The 12,425-nt window shown below is 42.9% G+C and overlaps 1 protein-coding gene across 1 annotated transcript in view; it reads left to right on the top strand.

The window, feature by feature from the left end:
- Window positions 1-10,150, top strand: part of CD2AP (CD2 associated protein) — a 470,782-nt gene extending 460,632 nt beyond the window's left edge. Inside the window, exon 18 of the mRNA XM_069236053.1 lies at window positions 7,279-10,150. Within this exon, the coding sequence (XP_069092154.1) occupies window positions 7,279-7,320 (42 nt within the window). The 3' untranslated portion in view covers window positions 7,321-10,150. The remainder of the gene's footprint in view (window positions 1-7,278) is intronic.
- Window positions 10,151-12,425: the final 2,275 nt, after the last annotated feature.

The following is a 12,425-nucleotide window of genomic DNA, read 5'->3' as shown; positions in this document are numbered from 1 at the left end:
ATGTTGTTTTAGTTGTATGTGTCACTGGGACCCTGCCAGCCAGGGCCCAAGTGCTCATAAGTGTGCCCTGTATGTGTTACCTGTGTTATGACTAACTGTCTCACTGAGGCTCTGCTATCCAGAATCTCAGTGGTTATGCTCTCTCATTCCTTTCCAAATTGTCACTAACAGGCTAGTGACCAATTTACATTGGCATACTGGAACACCCTTGTAATTCCCTAGTATATGGTACTGAGGTACCCAGGGTATTGGGGTTCCAGGAGATCCCTATGGGCTGCAGCATTTCTTGTGCCACCCATAGGGAGATCTGACAATTCTTACACATGCCTGCCAGTGCAGCCTGAGTGTAATAACGTCCACGTTATTTCACAGCCAATTACCAGTGCACTTAAGTAACTTATAAGTCACCTATATGTCTAACCTTTACCTGGTAAAGGTTGGGTGCTAAGTTACTTAGTGTGTGGGCACCCTGGCACTAGCCAAGGTGCCCCCACATTGTTCAGGGCAAATTCCCCGGACTTTGTGAGTGCGGGGACACCATTACACGCGTGCACTATACATATGTCACGACCTATGTATAGCGTCACAATGGGAACTCCGAACATGGCCATGTAACATGTCTAAGATCATGGAATTGTCACCCCAATGTCATCCTGGCATTGGGGAGACAATTCCATGATCCCCCGAGTCTCTAGCACAGACCCGGATACTGCCAAACTGCCTTTCCAGTGGTTTCACTGCAGCTGCTGCTGCTGCCAACCCCTCAGACCGGTTTCTGCCCTCCTGGGGTCCAGCCAGGCTTGGCCCAGGAAGGCAGAACAAAGGACTTCCTCAGAGAGAGGGTGTTACACCCTCTCCCTTTGGAAAAAGGTGTCAGGGCTGGGGAGGAGTAGCCTCCCCCAGCCTCTGGAAATGCTTTGATGGGCACAGATGGTGCCCATCTCTGCATAAGCCAGTCTACACCGGTTCAGGGATCCCTCAGCCCTGCTCTGGCGCGAAACTGGACAAAGGAAAGGGGAGTGACCACTCCCCTGACCTGCACCTCCCCTGGAAGGTGCCCGGAGCTCCTCCAGTGTGCTCCAGACCTCTGCCATCTTGGAAACAGAGGTGCTGCTGGCACACTGGACTGCTGTGAGTGGCCAGTGCCAGCAGGTGACGTCAGAGACTCCTTCTGATAGGCTCCTCCAGGTGTTGCTAGCCTATCCTCTCTCCTAAGTAGCCAAACCTCCTTTTCTGGCTATTTAGGGTCTCTGCTTTGGGAAATTCCGTAGATAACGAATGCAAGAGCTCATCAGAGTTCCTCTGCATCTCTCTCTTCACCTTCACCAAGGAATCGACCGCTGACCGCGCTGGAAGCCTGCAAAACTGCAACAAAGTAGCAAAGACGACTACTGCGACCTTGTAACGCTGATCCTGCCGCCTTCTCGACTGTTTTCCTGGTGGTGCATGCTGTGCGGGTAGTCTGCCTCCTCTCTGCACTAGAAGCTCCGAAGAAATCTCCCGTGGGTCGACGGAATCTTCCCCCTGCAACCGCAGGCACCAAAGAACTGCATCACCGGTCCTCTGGGTCTCCTCTCAGCACGACGAGCGAGGTCCCTTGAACTCAGCAACTCTGTCCAAGTGACTCCCACAGTCCAGTGACTCTTCAGTCCATGTTTGGTGGAGGTAAGTCCTTGCCTCCCCACGCTAGACTGCATTGCTGGGAACCGCGTGTTTTGCAGCTACTCCGGCTCCTGTGCACTCTTCCGGGATTTCCTTTGTGCACAGCCAAGCCTGGGTCCCCGGCACTCTAACCTGCATTGTACAACCTCCTGAGTTGTCCTCCGGCTTCGTGGGACCCTCTTGTGCAACTTCGGGTGAGCTCCGGTTCACTCCACTTCGTAGTGCCTGTTCCGGCATTTCTGCGGGTGCTGCTTGCTTCTGAGTGGGCTCTTTGTCTTGCTGGACGCCCCCTCTGTCTCCTCACGCAATTGCCGACATCCTGGTCCCTCCTGGGCCACAGCAGCATCCAAAAACCCTAACCGCGACCCTTGCAGCTAGCAAGGCTTGTTGGCGGTCTTTTTGCGCGGAAACACCTCTGCACGACTCTTCATGACGTGGGACATCCATCCTCCAAAGGGGAAGTTTCTAGCCCTTGTCGTTCTTGCAGAATCCACAGCTTCTACCATCCGGTGGCAGCTTCTTTGCACCCACAGCTGGCATTTCCTGGGCATCTGCCCACTCCCGACTTGATCGTGACTTTTGGACTTGGTCCCCTTGTTCCACAGGTACTCTTCTCAGGAAATCCATTGTTGTTGCATTGCTGGTGTTGGTCTTCCTTGCAGAATTCCCCTATCACGACTTCTGTGCTCTTTGGGGAACTTAGGTGCACTTTGCACCCACTTTTCAGGGTCTTGGGGTGGGCTATTTTTCTAACCCTCACTGTTTTCTTACAGTCCCAGCGACCCTCTACAAGGTCACATAGGTTTGGGGTCCATTCGTGGTTCGCATTCCACTTCTAGAGTATATGGTTTGTGTTTCCCCTATCCCTATGTGCCCCCATTGCATTCTATTGTGACTATACATTGTTTGCACTGTTTTCTATTGCTATTACTGCATATTTTGGTATTGTGTACATATATCTTGTGTATATTTGCTATCCTCATACTGAGGGTACTCACTGAGATACTTTGGCATATTGTCATAAAAATAAAGTACCTTTATTTTAGTATATTTGTGTATTGTGTTTTCTTATGATATTGTGCAAGTGACACTAGTGGTACTGTAGGAGCTTCGCTCGTCTCCTAGTTCAGCCTAAGCCGCTCTGCTAAGCTACCTTTTCTATCAGCCTAAGCTGCTAGACACCTCTCTACACTAATAAGGGATACCTGGGCCTGGTGCAAGGTGTAAGTACCTCTTGGTACCCACTACAAGCCAGTCCAGCCTCCTACAGACACTGACTTGCACAGGAAGATCCGTTATGCCTTCGCGGGCACCCTACTACTCAAGAGTTTTGTGGTACAAACTGCTTTGCCTACACATGACATAGCGCAAATCCCTCCTGCCCCGCCACAGCGAGAAGCCAGACAGCTGAACACTGCTGGCAGGAGGATGTTCGCCTCCTCTAGTGCTACCTTACATTCACCTAACACCTCTTGTGTGTTAGCTCGCTTCTCCCACGTTCTTTGGGATTCAGTGGAGCATTTGTTACCAACTCTTTCTGAGGAGACTCATACTGCCCTTCTGCCGTTGATATGGGATGGTTAGCAGGCGGCCAAACTCACGGTTCACTCTGGTATGGCTACCACTGATTCCATTGGTCAGATGATGGTTGCATCGGTAGCAATACGTCAAAGGGCCTGGCTGAGACTTTCTAATTTTTCTGCTCTAGTAAGGGATTCTATGCTTTACATGTCATTTGATGGCGAATCTTTTTGGCGCACACGCAGATTCCGCTTTGTGCCGCTTTCAAAATTCCCATAGTGGGACTAATGTTACGTCCTCCTTTGAGCCCAATCACCTACACTGTTACTTGCTGTTTTATGTTTTTGATCCTTGCAGGTGTGTTTCTATGTGTGTACAACTTTTGCTGTTGTGTTGTTTCTTACAGTTGAAGTAGTCCTCTGGATTTTGGTTTGGCTCTGGAGTGTACTCCTACTTTTTACAGAAACATTGTTCTTACAAATTATCTAACTTATATGGTGGATTTTTCCACCTGCAATGGTGGTGCTGCTGCGCACTGTTTACGTTCTACGGTAATATAGCCGTGTACAGTGGTAGCTATACTTCTGAGGCAGGGTCATAAGCCTTCTTATCATTTGACCTTCCACATCTGTGGATCAACTCTTTATTTCTGGGTACTTTGCCTCCCACATATAGTGGGTCTCCTTTTGTTGTGCTTTCATACCAAGTCTGCCTCTCCTTCATTTTACCCTTAGGTGGATGGCCTATAATCTCTGTGCTGTGGAGAATGGTTTACCCATGGCTCTTTTGAGTATTTTCGTGTAAGCTCTTTGCTACATTTTTCTCCTTCTTGGTCCCAGTAGGATCTTTTATTATACTCCTACAGGAGCAATTTATTTCCTAAATAGTTTTAGGCTTGCTGTACCATCAGCGCTGCATTACCATCTTTCTTATATAGGAGGTCCTTTCTGTCATGTTTTCTGTGAGAAATATAATTGTTATTGTCTATGTTGTGTTTGTCTTCATCCACCTGCAGGACCACATTTGGTGCCTTTGAAGGCTCTAAATTTACCCTCCTCCTTCCACCTGTGTTGGTGGATGACGGGTGACTGTGTGTGACATACTTTGTGGGGGAAAAAAAGAAAAGGAAGAAAAAAAGAAAATTAACACATTTATTCAATTCACTTGCACAACCTATGTCCATTGAAGTAGTTCCTTTACGGACATTGCGTGGGGTGCTTGTATTCCCTGTGGAATTATGCCCACTTCCCTTAACACAGGATGATAAAGGTTCTCTTCCAGGTGTGTGTCTTCAAGCACCTCACCTTTTATCTCTTTCTTCCCTATGCCGGGGAATCACATTTTTTATTTCATTCTTGGCAGGATTCTCTGACCACTGTTTGCTTTATGATATATGCCACCATACACTATCTGATATATTACAGTTGCCTGTATTCCTTCTATACCTAATGGTTTAGTTGGGTGTCATCAGGCTTTGTTGTTAACCTTTTGTACACTCCTTTGGGGGTTGTTTCCCTCGACGTGTTTCTTACCTGTTCACAACTCTACAGGTACTTTTTACTATGTTTCCTCCCTCGGCATTACAAATGATGATATCTCTGCAGTGGGATTGTTTCTTTCTCTGTCCACTAGGTGTCTTCCTTTCTAACCTAACAGTTTCCAAGGTCAGTTACTTTGCTCCTTTCCGGAAATTGCCTAGTCTGCTGACCTTCAGCATCCTGTTGTTCTCAAGACCCTCACTCTAAATGGTGGGACTCTATTCTAGATCTGTCTGTTGACATGTCTCACCTTTCATGTCTTGCTTTTTCTGCCCTGGTCTTACCTTCATGGTTTCCACAGCTGTTTTGTTTCCTCTTCAATGGTTCCTTCCCATTGATTGCTTTGCTTGTTTTCTTGTGCTCTGTGCTTCTGCGTTGCACAGTTCGGCCTTTTTGAGCGGATCGTTATTCCACCTTCTGTTAGCCTTGATGGCTGCCTTAGTTTCTTCTTCATTGCTGTTTTTGTTGAAGGGTGTTTCTTCCTCCCCTTCAATTTTGTGTCCGGTTATTTCATCGTATTATGAGCACACTGTGCCACTAGGTTCTTTTACCTAATGCCATACCACTTCTGCAAAAAGGGTTATTTTACCAACCCTCATATAGTGTTCTGTTTTGTCTATAGTGTACATGTGCTCTTGCACATTTTAGGCTGGACATTCTTGTTCTTCCAAGCCTATCGTCTCATTGGGTTCTAGAGCTAGTTTCTCCTAGTTCTTCTAGTTCACTCATTGCTGTTTTTCTTTGTACACCTTGTGGCGTTCCGTTACTTACTTAAGTACATCATGTCATTCTGTTTTTGCTTTCTGTATTCCTTCACACGTATACTCTGTTTTGGGCAGTGATACAGATGTCACTAGCACATTTACTCTAGTCCTTCTGGTACCAATTTTGTTACCTGTGACTTCTTTCCATACTAATGTCTACACATTGTCCTTTGAGTGTTACGTGCCTATCTCTCATAGTCTATTGGACGTTTTTACCCCTTTTTCATTCTGTTATTTGACAGCTCTGCCTGCCTCACTTGTCATGGTCACTGCCATGTTCCCTTCAGGGACATTCCTTTCCAGACATGACTTATTATATCCCCTGTATGTTGGTCATCTGTTCATCATGGGTAACTCACATTATCTTCTCATCGTGCCTGGCGTATTCCCTCTTTGTTGCCAGGTTGTTCATTGCGTGACTGGTGGGATCTGTTCGCAACCTTTCTCCTGGGTTGATATTGCTTTGGTATCTAATTCTAAGAAAAGGAATCTGCGGCTAGTTGTGTATCAGATGGGCTAGTTACTTAACTTTGGTAGCACCTTATCTGGTAGAGACAAAAACTAGCTGCAGATTACTTATCGACCCACCCATCCTCCCGCTTGCGAACTGTTCTCTTCGGCCTGCTTGGGGTAGTCTCTACTGTCTTTTCGTTATTGTACGAATAACATCATGATTTTTCCATCCTAATTGGCATATACACTGTTCCTCTGCCAGTTTCTAAGTGGCTCTGCGTTGTGTGGATTCTAGTCACAGAAGAAACTGACGTCAGCGCATTGTGGGAAGGACTATATGGGCTCCGCTGACGTCCTATCCGGACACATCGCCACTGCAGAGTCGCTCAACGCCCTCTACCAACGCGCAGAGGTACTGCTGAGGAAAAGTTTCCCTATCCAGTGGGAGGATTCTAAGATAAGGAGTCTGAGGCTAGTCTGTCTCTCTACCAGATAAGGCATTACCGAAGGTAAGTAACTTGTCCATCAGTGTGCTTGAATGTGCTTTTGGGTCTAGTGCTTTAACCCCCAGAATCTGCACAACCACAGTGTTGCTGACATTATAATGCTGTTTCGAGGAATCTGTCTAATAATATCTGTATATCATATCTCTATATCCTATCTTTATATAATATGATCCAGTATTGTCATATAGTTGTTCTGGTGCTGTATTAAACCACCAAGCAGAGCTGTTTGTAAATGTCACCAAAACCCCAAGATGGCAGTATGGAACCATGTCATATATATTGTTGCTGTCATATTAATTTTGAATATTACATGTTTATTTTGGGACAGTTAGCTTGAAAAAAGCTGTTGTAGTGAGAGTGCAGCTAGCAATGGGCACGATTAAAGTGTTTAAACCGTTTTGGGGTTTTTCACCTTTCTTAAATGAATTGTTGATAAATCAGTGGACAGTGGTTGAGATCACTGTATTTAGGCAATTCTGTGAAATTACTACGTTTGCCATTAATTTTCTACATAATTTGCCACTTCATTTGCCAAATTTTGCAGAATTTACTAAAATTTGTGTTTCTATCTCAAATGGAAGTAGATAAAAAAAAAAGTAAAAGGAAATTTGTCACATGACTTGTCAGTTTTTACTGTATAAATAAGATAAGCGTGCTGCACAAATTACTCCTCCATGCCGCATAATCCTAGTAGACTCAACTGTTTTAAGGCTCTGTAGTGTGGTTTGGGGTGGCTGTGATTATGATGATGAATCTACTGGTTGAAGTATGTTACAGAATCTGCAATAAGTGGCACCATAGTACCTTTTGCTCTTACAATGTTTCTGCTTTCAGATTGAAATTGAGAAGCTGAAGAAGGTGGTCCAGTCCACATGAAGCATCCTTTGTTCCTGATTTTCCCAGGAACTCGAAGATATTGCCTACGTGTAGCAACTTGCTGTTGCATTAAGATATTAACTGCAGTTTTCCACACTGTTAGAACATATGATTAAATGGATACAGTATCTTAGTAGAGATCAAAGGTTTGGTTTTTTTGCCAATAAATGGGGCCTTATTTCCTACTGTGCTGGAATTGCAGACCTTTATTTTAGGTTTGCTTGTTAATACTACTGAAACTGTGTAAAAAGGAAATACATTCTTAAAGGATTTTTATTAAATACTTAAATGCAATTTTAAAGAAAACTGTAATATGAAATGGATGTTAAATATATATATATGTATATGTAACTTTGCAAGTAATGCATAACATAGTCTTTGGGGGAGGGGGAGGAGAGGCAAGTAAGCCTCTTAGCGGGTACTTTTCCAGTACAAGAAAAAGTGAATATAGGATCATATTGTTTGTATATTTTTTTTATTTTAGCAACCTCGCCCAGGGTCACACACTGTTGTGCCTGTATGTCTGCAGTGTAAGTATTAATAACATGCTGTTTATAGTTAGGATGGCATGAAATAGGAAACCGTTATTGCTGGAAGCAGATAACTTGCCTATGCATAGTGGTATTAACTAACCTAATTAAACCATTTTTATTTACAACATTCTTACGTCACTTGCACTAGAGGATCAATACAAGGGATTTATATCGTAAACCGTTTGATTTGTAATTAGGTAAGCCGCCTGTGCTTGATTACTCCTCCTCGCTATTAAAATAACGAGGAGCAGGGGATCAGTTGTGCAATGAAAAATATTTTATTTATATATGAAAAAGAAAAGATAGCACGGTTAGTATCTTGTTTTGACCGGTGTCATGGTTTCTCATTGACTGAGACGTTGATTAGCTGTGTCTAATTGGATCAAAGCAGTGTTTTAAGCAATGCCTGGGCTCCGTTGTAGATGACATTCCGTTCTGTCGGTATCTTCCTGAACTGTGTGAATTTCAGAGCCAACCTTTGTATGCAAACTTGATTAGTAGTAATGTCATGTCACCGACGTCACCATTTACACTTGAAACAGTTTCGGCTGCACCCATACAAATTACAGATGCCACAGAGGGGTTGTATGATAAAATTGATTTAAATTTAAAGAACCCTCTCGCTGTATTTATTTACCGTATATATTTTTTTGTTTTTCACCCTACCTACCCAGATTTTTTAATTGCTTTTGTAACTCGTATTAGAACCATACCTTTAAATCAGCAGTAATCTGCCAACGATTGCTACCTTTAAGGCGCTTTTTCAACCTCCTCGTTCTCGGAGTAGCGGAGGGAGTGAAGTTAATGACTAGTCACCTACCCGACCTCCCTACACACTTACTATTAATGTGAATGGGGGGGGGGGGGCAAAGGCCCTGCTGCTACTTTCTCAGAATGAAGGGAGGCTATTTGAGTTCCTGATTGCAGCAGCCTGGACATCAGTGCCAACTTTACAACTGATTTCTTTTTCTCAGGGTACAATGCAATCATTTTTTTAAACACTCTGAGGGAATTTGGTTACGAGATGGACTGATCAATAAGTGAAATGGATTGAATAAGTCTTGTTAAACAAGTCTAGTTCAGCGCCAGCTATTGATTGGATGGTGTGTTCAATGTGCGAGTTACAATTGGATGTCCTCCTTCACCGGCTTTTTTTTCTCACACTCCCTTAAATAAACTGGCTGCTGCTGTTTTCATCACTACCCTCCAGTCATCTACATTTGTTTGCCCACCACTTTTGGAATAAAGCATTTGGAATATAGTTTTTAAAAAAAAACGGCTAAGGTTCAGGTTGTCCCCTAAATCTTCGATTTAGAAGATGGCACTGAATACAATTCAGTCAGTCTTCTCGTCCCAGATTGGCTGGACCCAAACTAAAGAGAAGATTATCCCACTTGTCTATTTGCAAGACTGCATTATTTACTGCTCACTGCCTATAAACTGCATATCCTTAAGTCTGGAAACGGTACACGATGCCACTGCCCTCAGGAGAAAGCCCTTGGTGACAGAACAGTGTCTTTTATGGTTGTTCTTCAACTCTAGTAATGTTTTTTACTTGTAAGTGACCCTATGTAGAGCTCAGGATTGCAGATTTGTATAAAGGAGACGACCTAACTGAAATGATTTTCGTTATACTGGATTTGTTACCAATAAGTTGATGCAATACTAGCTATGTTGCACACCATGCCTGATTTCGTAAATCCAGATTTGAGAGCCAGTCTTGGTTTCTGGGCTTGACTTTGCCGCTTTGAGTTTTATTTTTTTATATTTTGACTGTACATGCGATCCGTTACCTCTTTGAAAGACCAATTCAGATGATATGTAAAGAGAGCAAAACTGACCAAATGAAACAGACTTGCAAAGTGGCAGCCATTTTGGGATTCCGAGGACATTCCAGAAAGTGGACATTTTCCTCCTCTATAAGCATTTGTGCCTGCACCTAAGCTTGAAAATGGCGAACAGAGGAAGACAATCATTTTAACCACAAACAAAGGTGTTAACGTTCAAGGCCTTGTTTCATTGTAGCAATAAAATGACCAAGTGCAATGACTTGATTTTACAAAATCATCTTTTTAATGCAGCTGCTATGAATATTTCTAGCCATAAAAATATATCACGCTACTATGATGCTATTGTTGTCTTTGGTTATTACTGCCTGAAACGGGTGTTGGCATACAAAACATTCCAAAAATACAAGAGCTTCTAAAGCAGCACACTAAATCGATTTGTTTACAGTTGCTGTAAAATACTCCATGCTTTAAAAAAAATCAGCAAATAAAAATGTACCATTTTCAGAATATTTTGTTTCTTTTTTCCTTTGTGTGTTGTTTGTTTCACATCTATGGGTATAATTATCTAAATTTGTAAAAGTAGGATATGCTATTCAGACGTCAAAATGTACATATTCCAACTGTTTTCCCGTGCATATTTACGTCTTTGGATCTCATTTTTTGTCCAAAATAAATGCATATCATTCTGTTAATCTAAATGTTCTAGCCCAAGAACCATTTCCAAAGTAGGTGAACGCCCATCAGCTCGATAGAGGTCTTCAAAATAATTAGGACATGCTCGAGCGATGCTTTATGCCAGGGACAGGCTACCAATCCGAACAGTGTACTGGAGACCATCAGGCCTGCATCAGTTATTTGTGGGGGTACTATATGACTTCACAACGAGGCATAACGTAATGCCAGATGCAAATGAGATTTGAAACATAATTAGGTTCATTGTGTGGCTCCTGGCTTCATCCTGAAATGCAGTAATAAAACTGGAGTACTACAATAGTATGTCACAACTACACCATCAAAATCTTTTTGAATCAGGCCTGCTGTGTGAAACAGTCGGTGGCATGCAGTTTGTTTCCTCATAATGATTCATTGTACAGGCAAGTAAGGTGAAACACCTGAAATGAAATTTTAAGAACTCTCATTGGCATGGTATAAGTAATTGTAGGTGGCTCGATCCTTAACCCATGTTTGCTGAAACTAAAGACAATTCCCTTATGTAATCCTACAGATAGTGTCCAATCAGCTCAAACAAAAGTTTCACCCCACAAACAAAAATGCACATGAAGGGCTATGTGGATATTTCCTATCAGGAAGAGTTGGTGGCTTTTAGAGAAATGAAACTGGTGAACGCCTGAGACTGACTAATGTATACTTAAAAGTGCCCAAAAACGGTTAACACCCCTATACATTATTATAGATTATCTGAAGTAGGGGCAAGCCTTTCTTCTACAATATATGAATATTAGTTCCTCAAGATTAAGGCTGAGGCACCTACCTGTTTTATTATGAAGAGTACCATTTTGGACTTGTAGCCAGTGGTGTTGGCAGCTTTCTCAATGATAAGGTATTTTTATATTAATATACTTTGCCCATTTTATATAAACTGATCATTATCTAGGCAGGGCATCTTTATTTATAGTCATAAACATTGAATTGTGCAGGAGCCCAGAGTACATTTTAGCAAATGTATGCAATAAACGTTTCTTTTTGAAAATACAATTGTACAAAATAACAAAGTACTTATGTCATCCTATAAATGGCCATATTGGCTAATTGTAGCATGTTTTTTAAAGAGAAATTAAAACAAAGAATGGCATGAGGTTCAGTATAGTGACAGCATTCTTTAACAAACTTTAAGGGAACGGTGAGCAGAAGTGGGGACAATGTTGACCAATACGGTTCAGCCTAAAGGCAGGGAAATATAATGCTGCTCCTAGGGATAGCATACTAACAGTCTCCCATCATGCATTGTCAGTGTTAGTTGAGCCAGTTCTATTTTGACATAGATAAAATATATTTGTAGAACTAAGGTTAATTCCTTTGCCATTTCTAAGGGGAGGGCTGCTTATGACCAGAATGAATGAAGAGTCCCCTGGAGGAGAACTAGGACTACGTGTGACTGTTCCTTTTCCAGTGGATCTCATTTATAGTCATAAACACAGAATAGAATAGCAGGCCCATCCCTCGATAGTGTGGAGATGAAAAGTCTTACTGAATCCACAGCTGCTGCATTTTCACCAGTGAGTTAGGAAATCTTGAGAGAATGAGACAACCAACTGGGGTCCGAGTCCCATCTATTGAATCTAATTGCATTTGCCGGTGCTGGCCTGAGTTCTGCACTCGCTCAGTCCAGACCCCTTTGACTGTTGTAGGCTTCACTCTGCAGAAATTTCTTGAGTGAAGTCTCCTCTTTAGCTACTGACTGAAGTCTTATCGCTTATCTTGTTTGCAAGAAGCAGCTGACCTGAAGGGTTTTATCTCCTGTAAGCCTAGCTGTTGTCCAGTGGTTTAAGTCCAGAGTTTCAGGTGGTTTTGTATCCTGATGATAGCATAAGATTGAGCACCCTTTGAGAGTAGACAGTGAGCTGCTAAGTGGGGATCAATCTTCAATGATTGGTTCATAGAGCAGGGCCTTTTGGGACTTAACATGTCGTAGAGAACATAGCTATGTCTCTGTGGTTGGCTCAGTGAAAGGCTATAGAACCATCAAATACGAAATCCTGATGAGAATAACTAGAGAATAACCACACAAGTACTCGGTGTTTTGCAGCAGGATGGGCAGGAG

This window comes from Pleurodeles waltl, chromosome 5, assembly GCF_031143425.1.
Source record: "Pleurodeles waltl isolate 20211129_DDA chromosome 5, aPleWal1.hap1.20221129, whole genome shotgun sequence".
NCBI classification, from domain to species: domain Eukaryota; kingdom Metazoa; phylum Chordata; class Amphibia; order Caudata; family Salamandridae; genus Pleurodeles; species Pleurodeles waltl.
The sequence above is the reverse complement of the archived record's forward strand: the minus strand, read 5'-3'. Positions and strand labels throughout refer to the sequence as shown.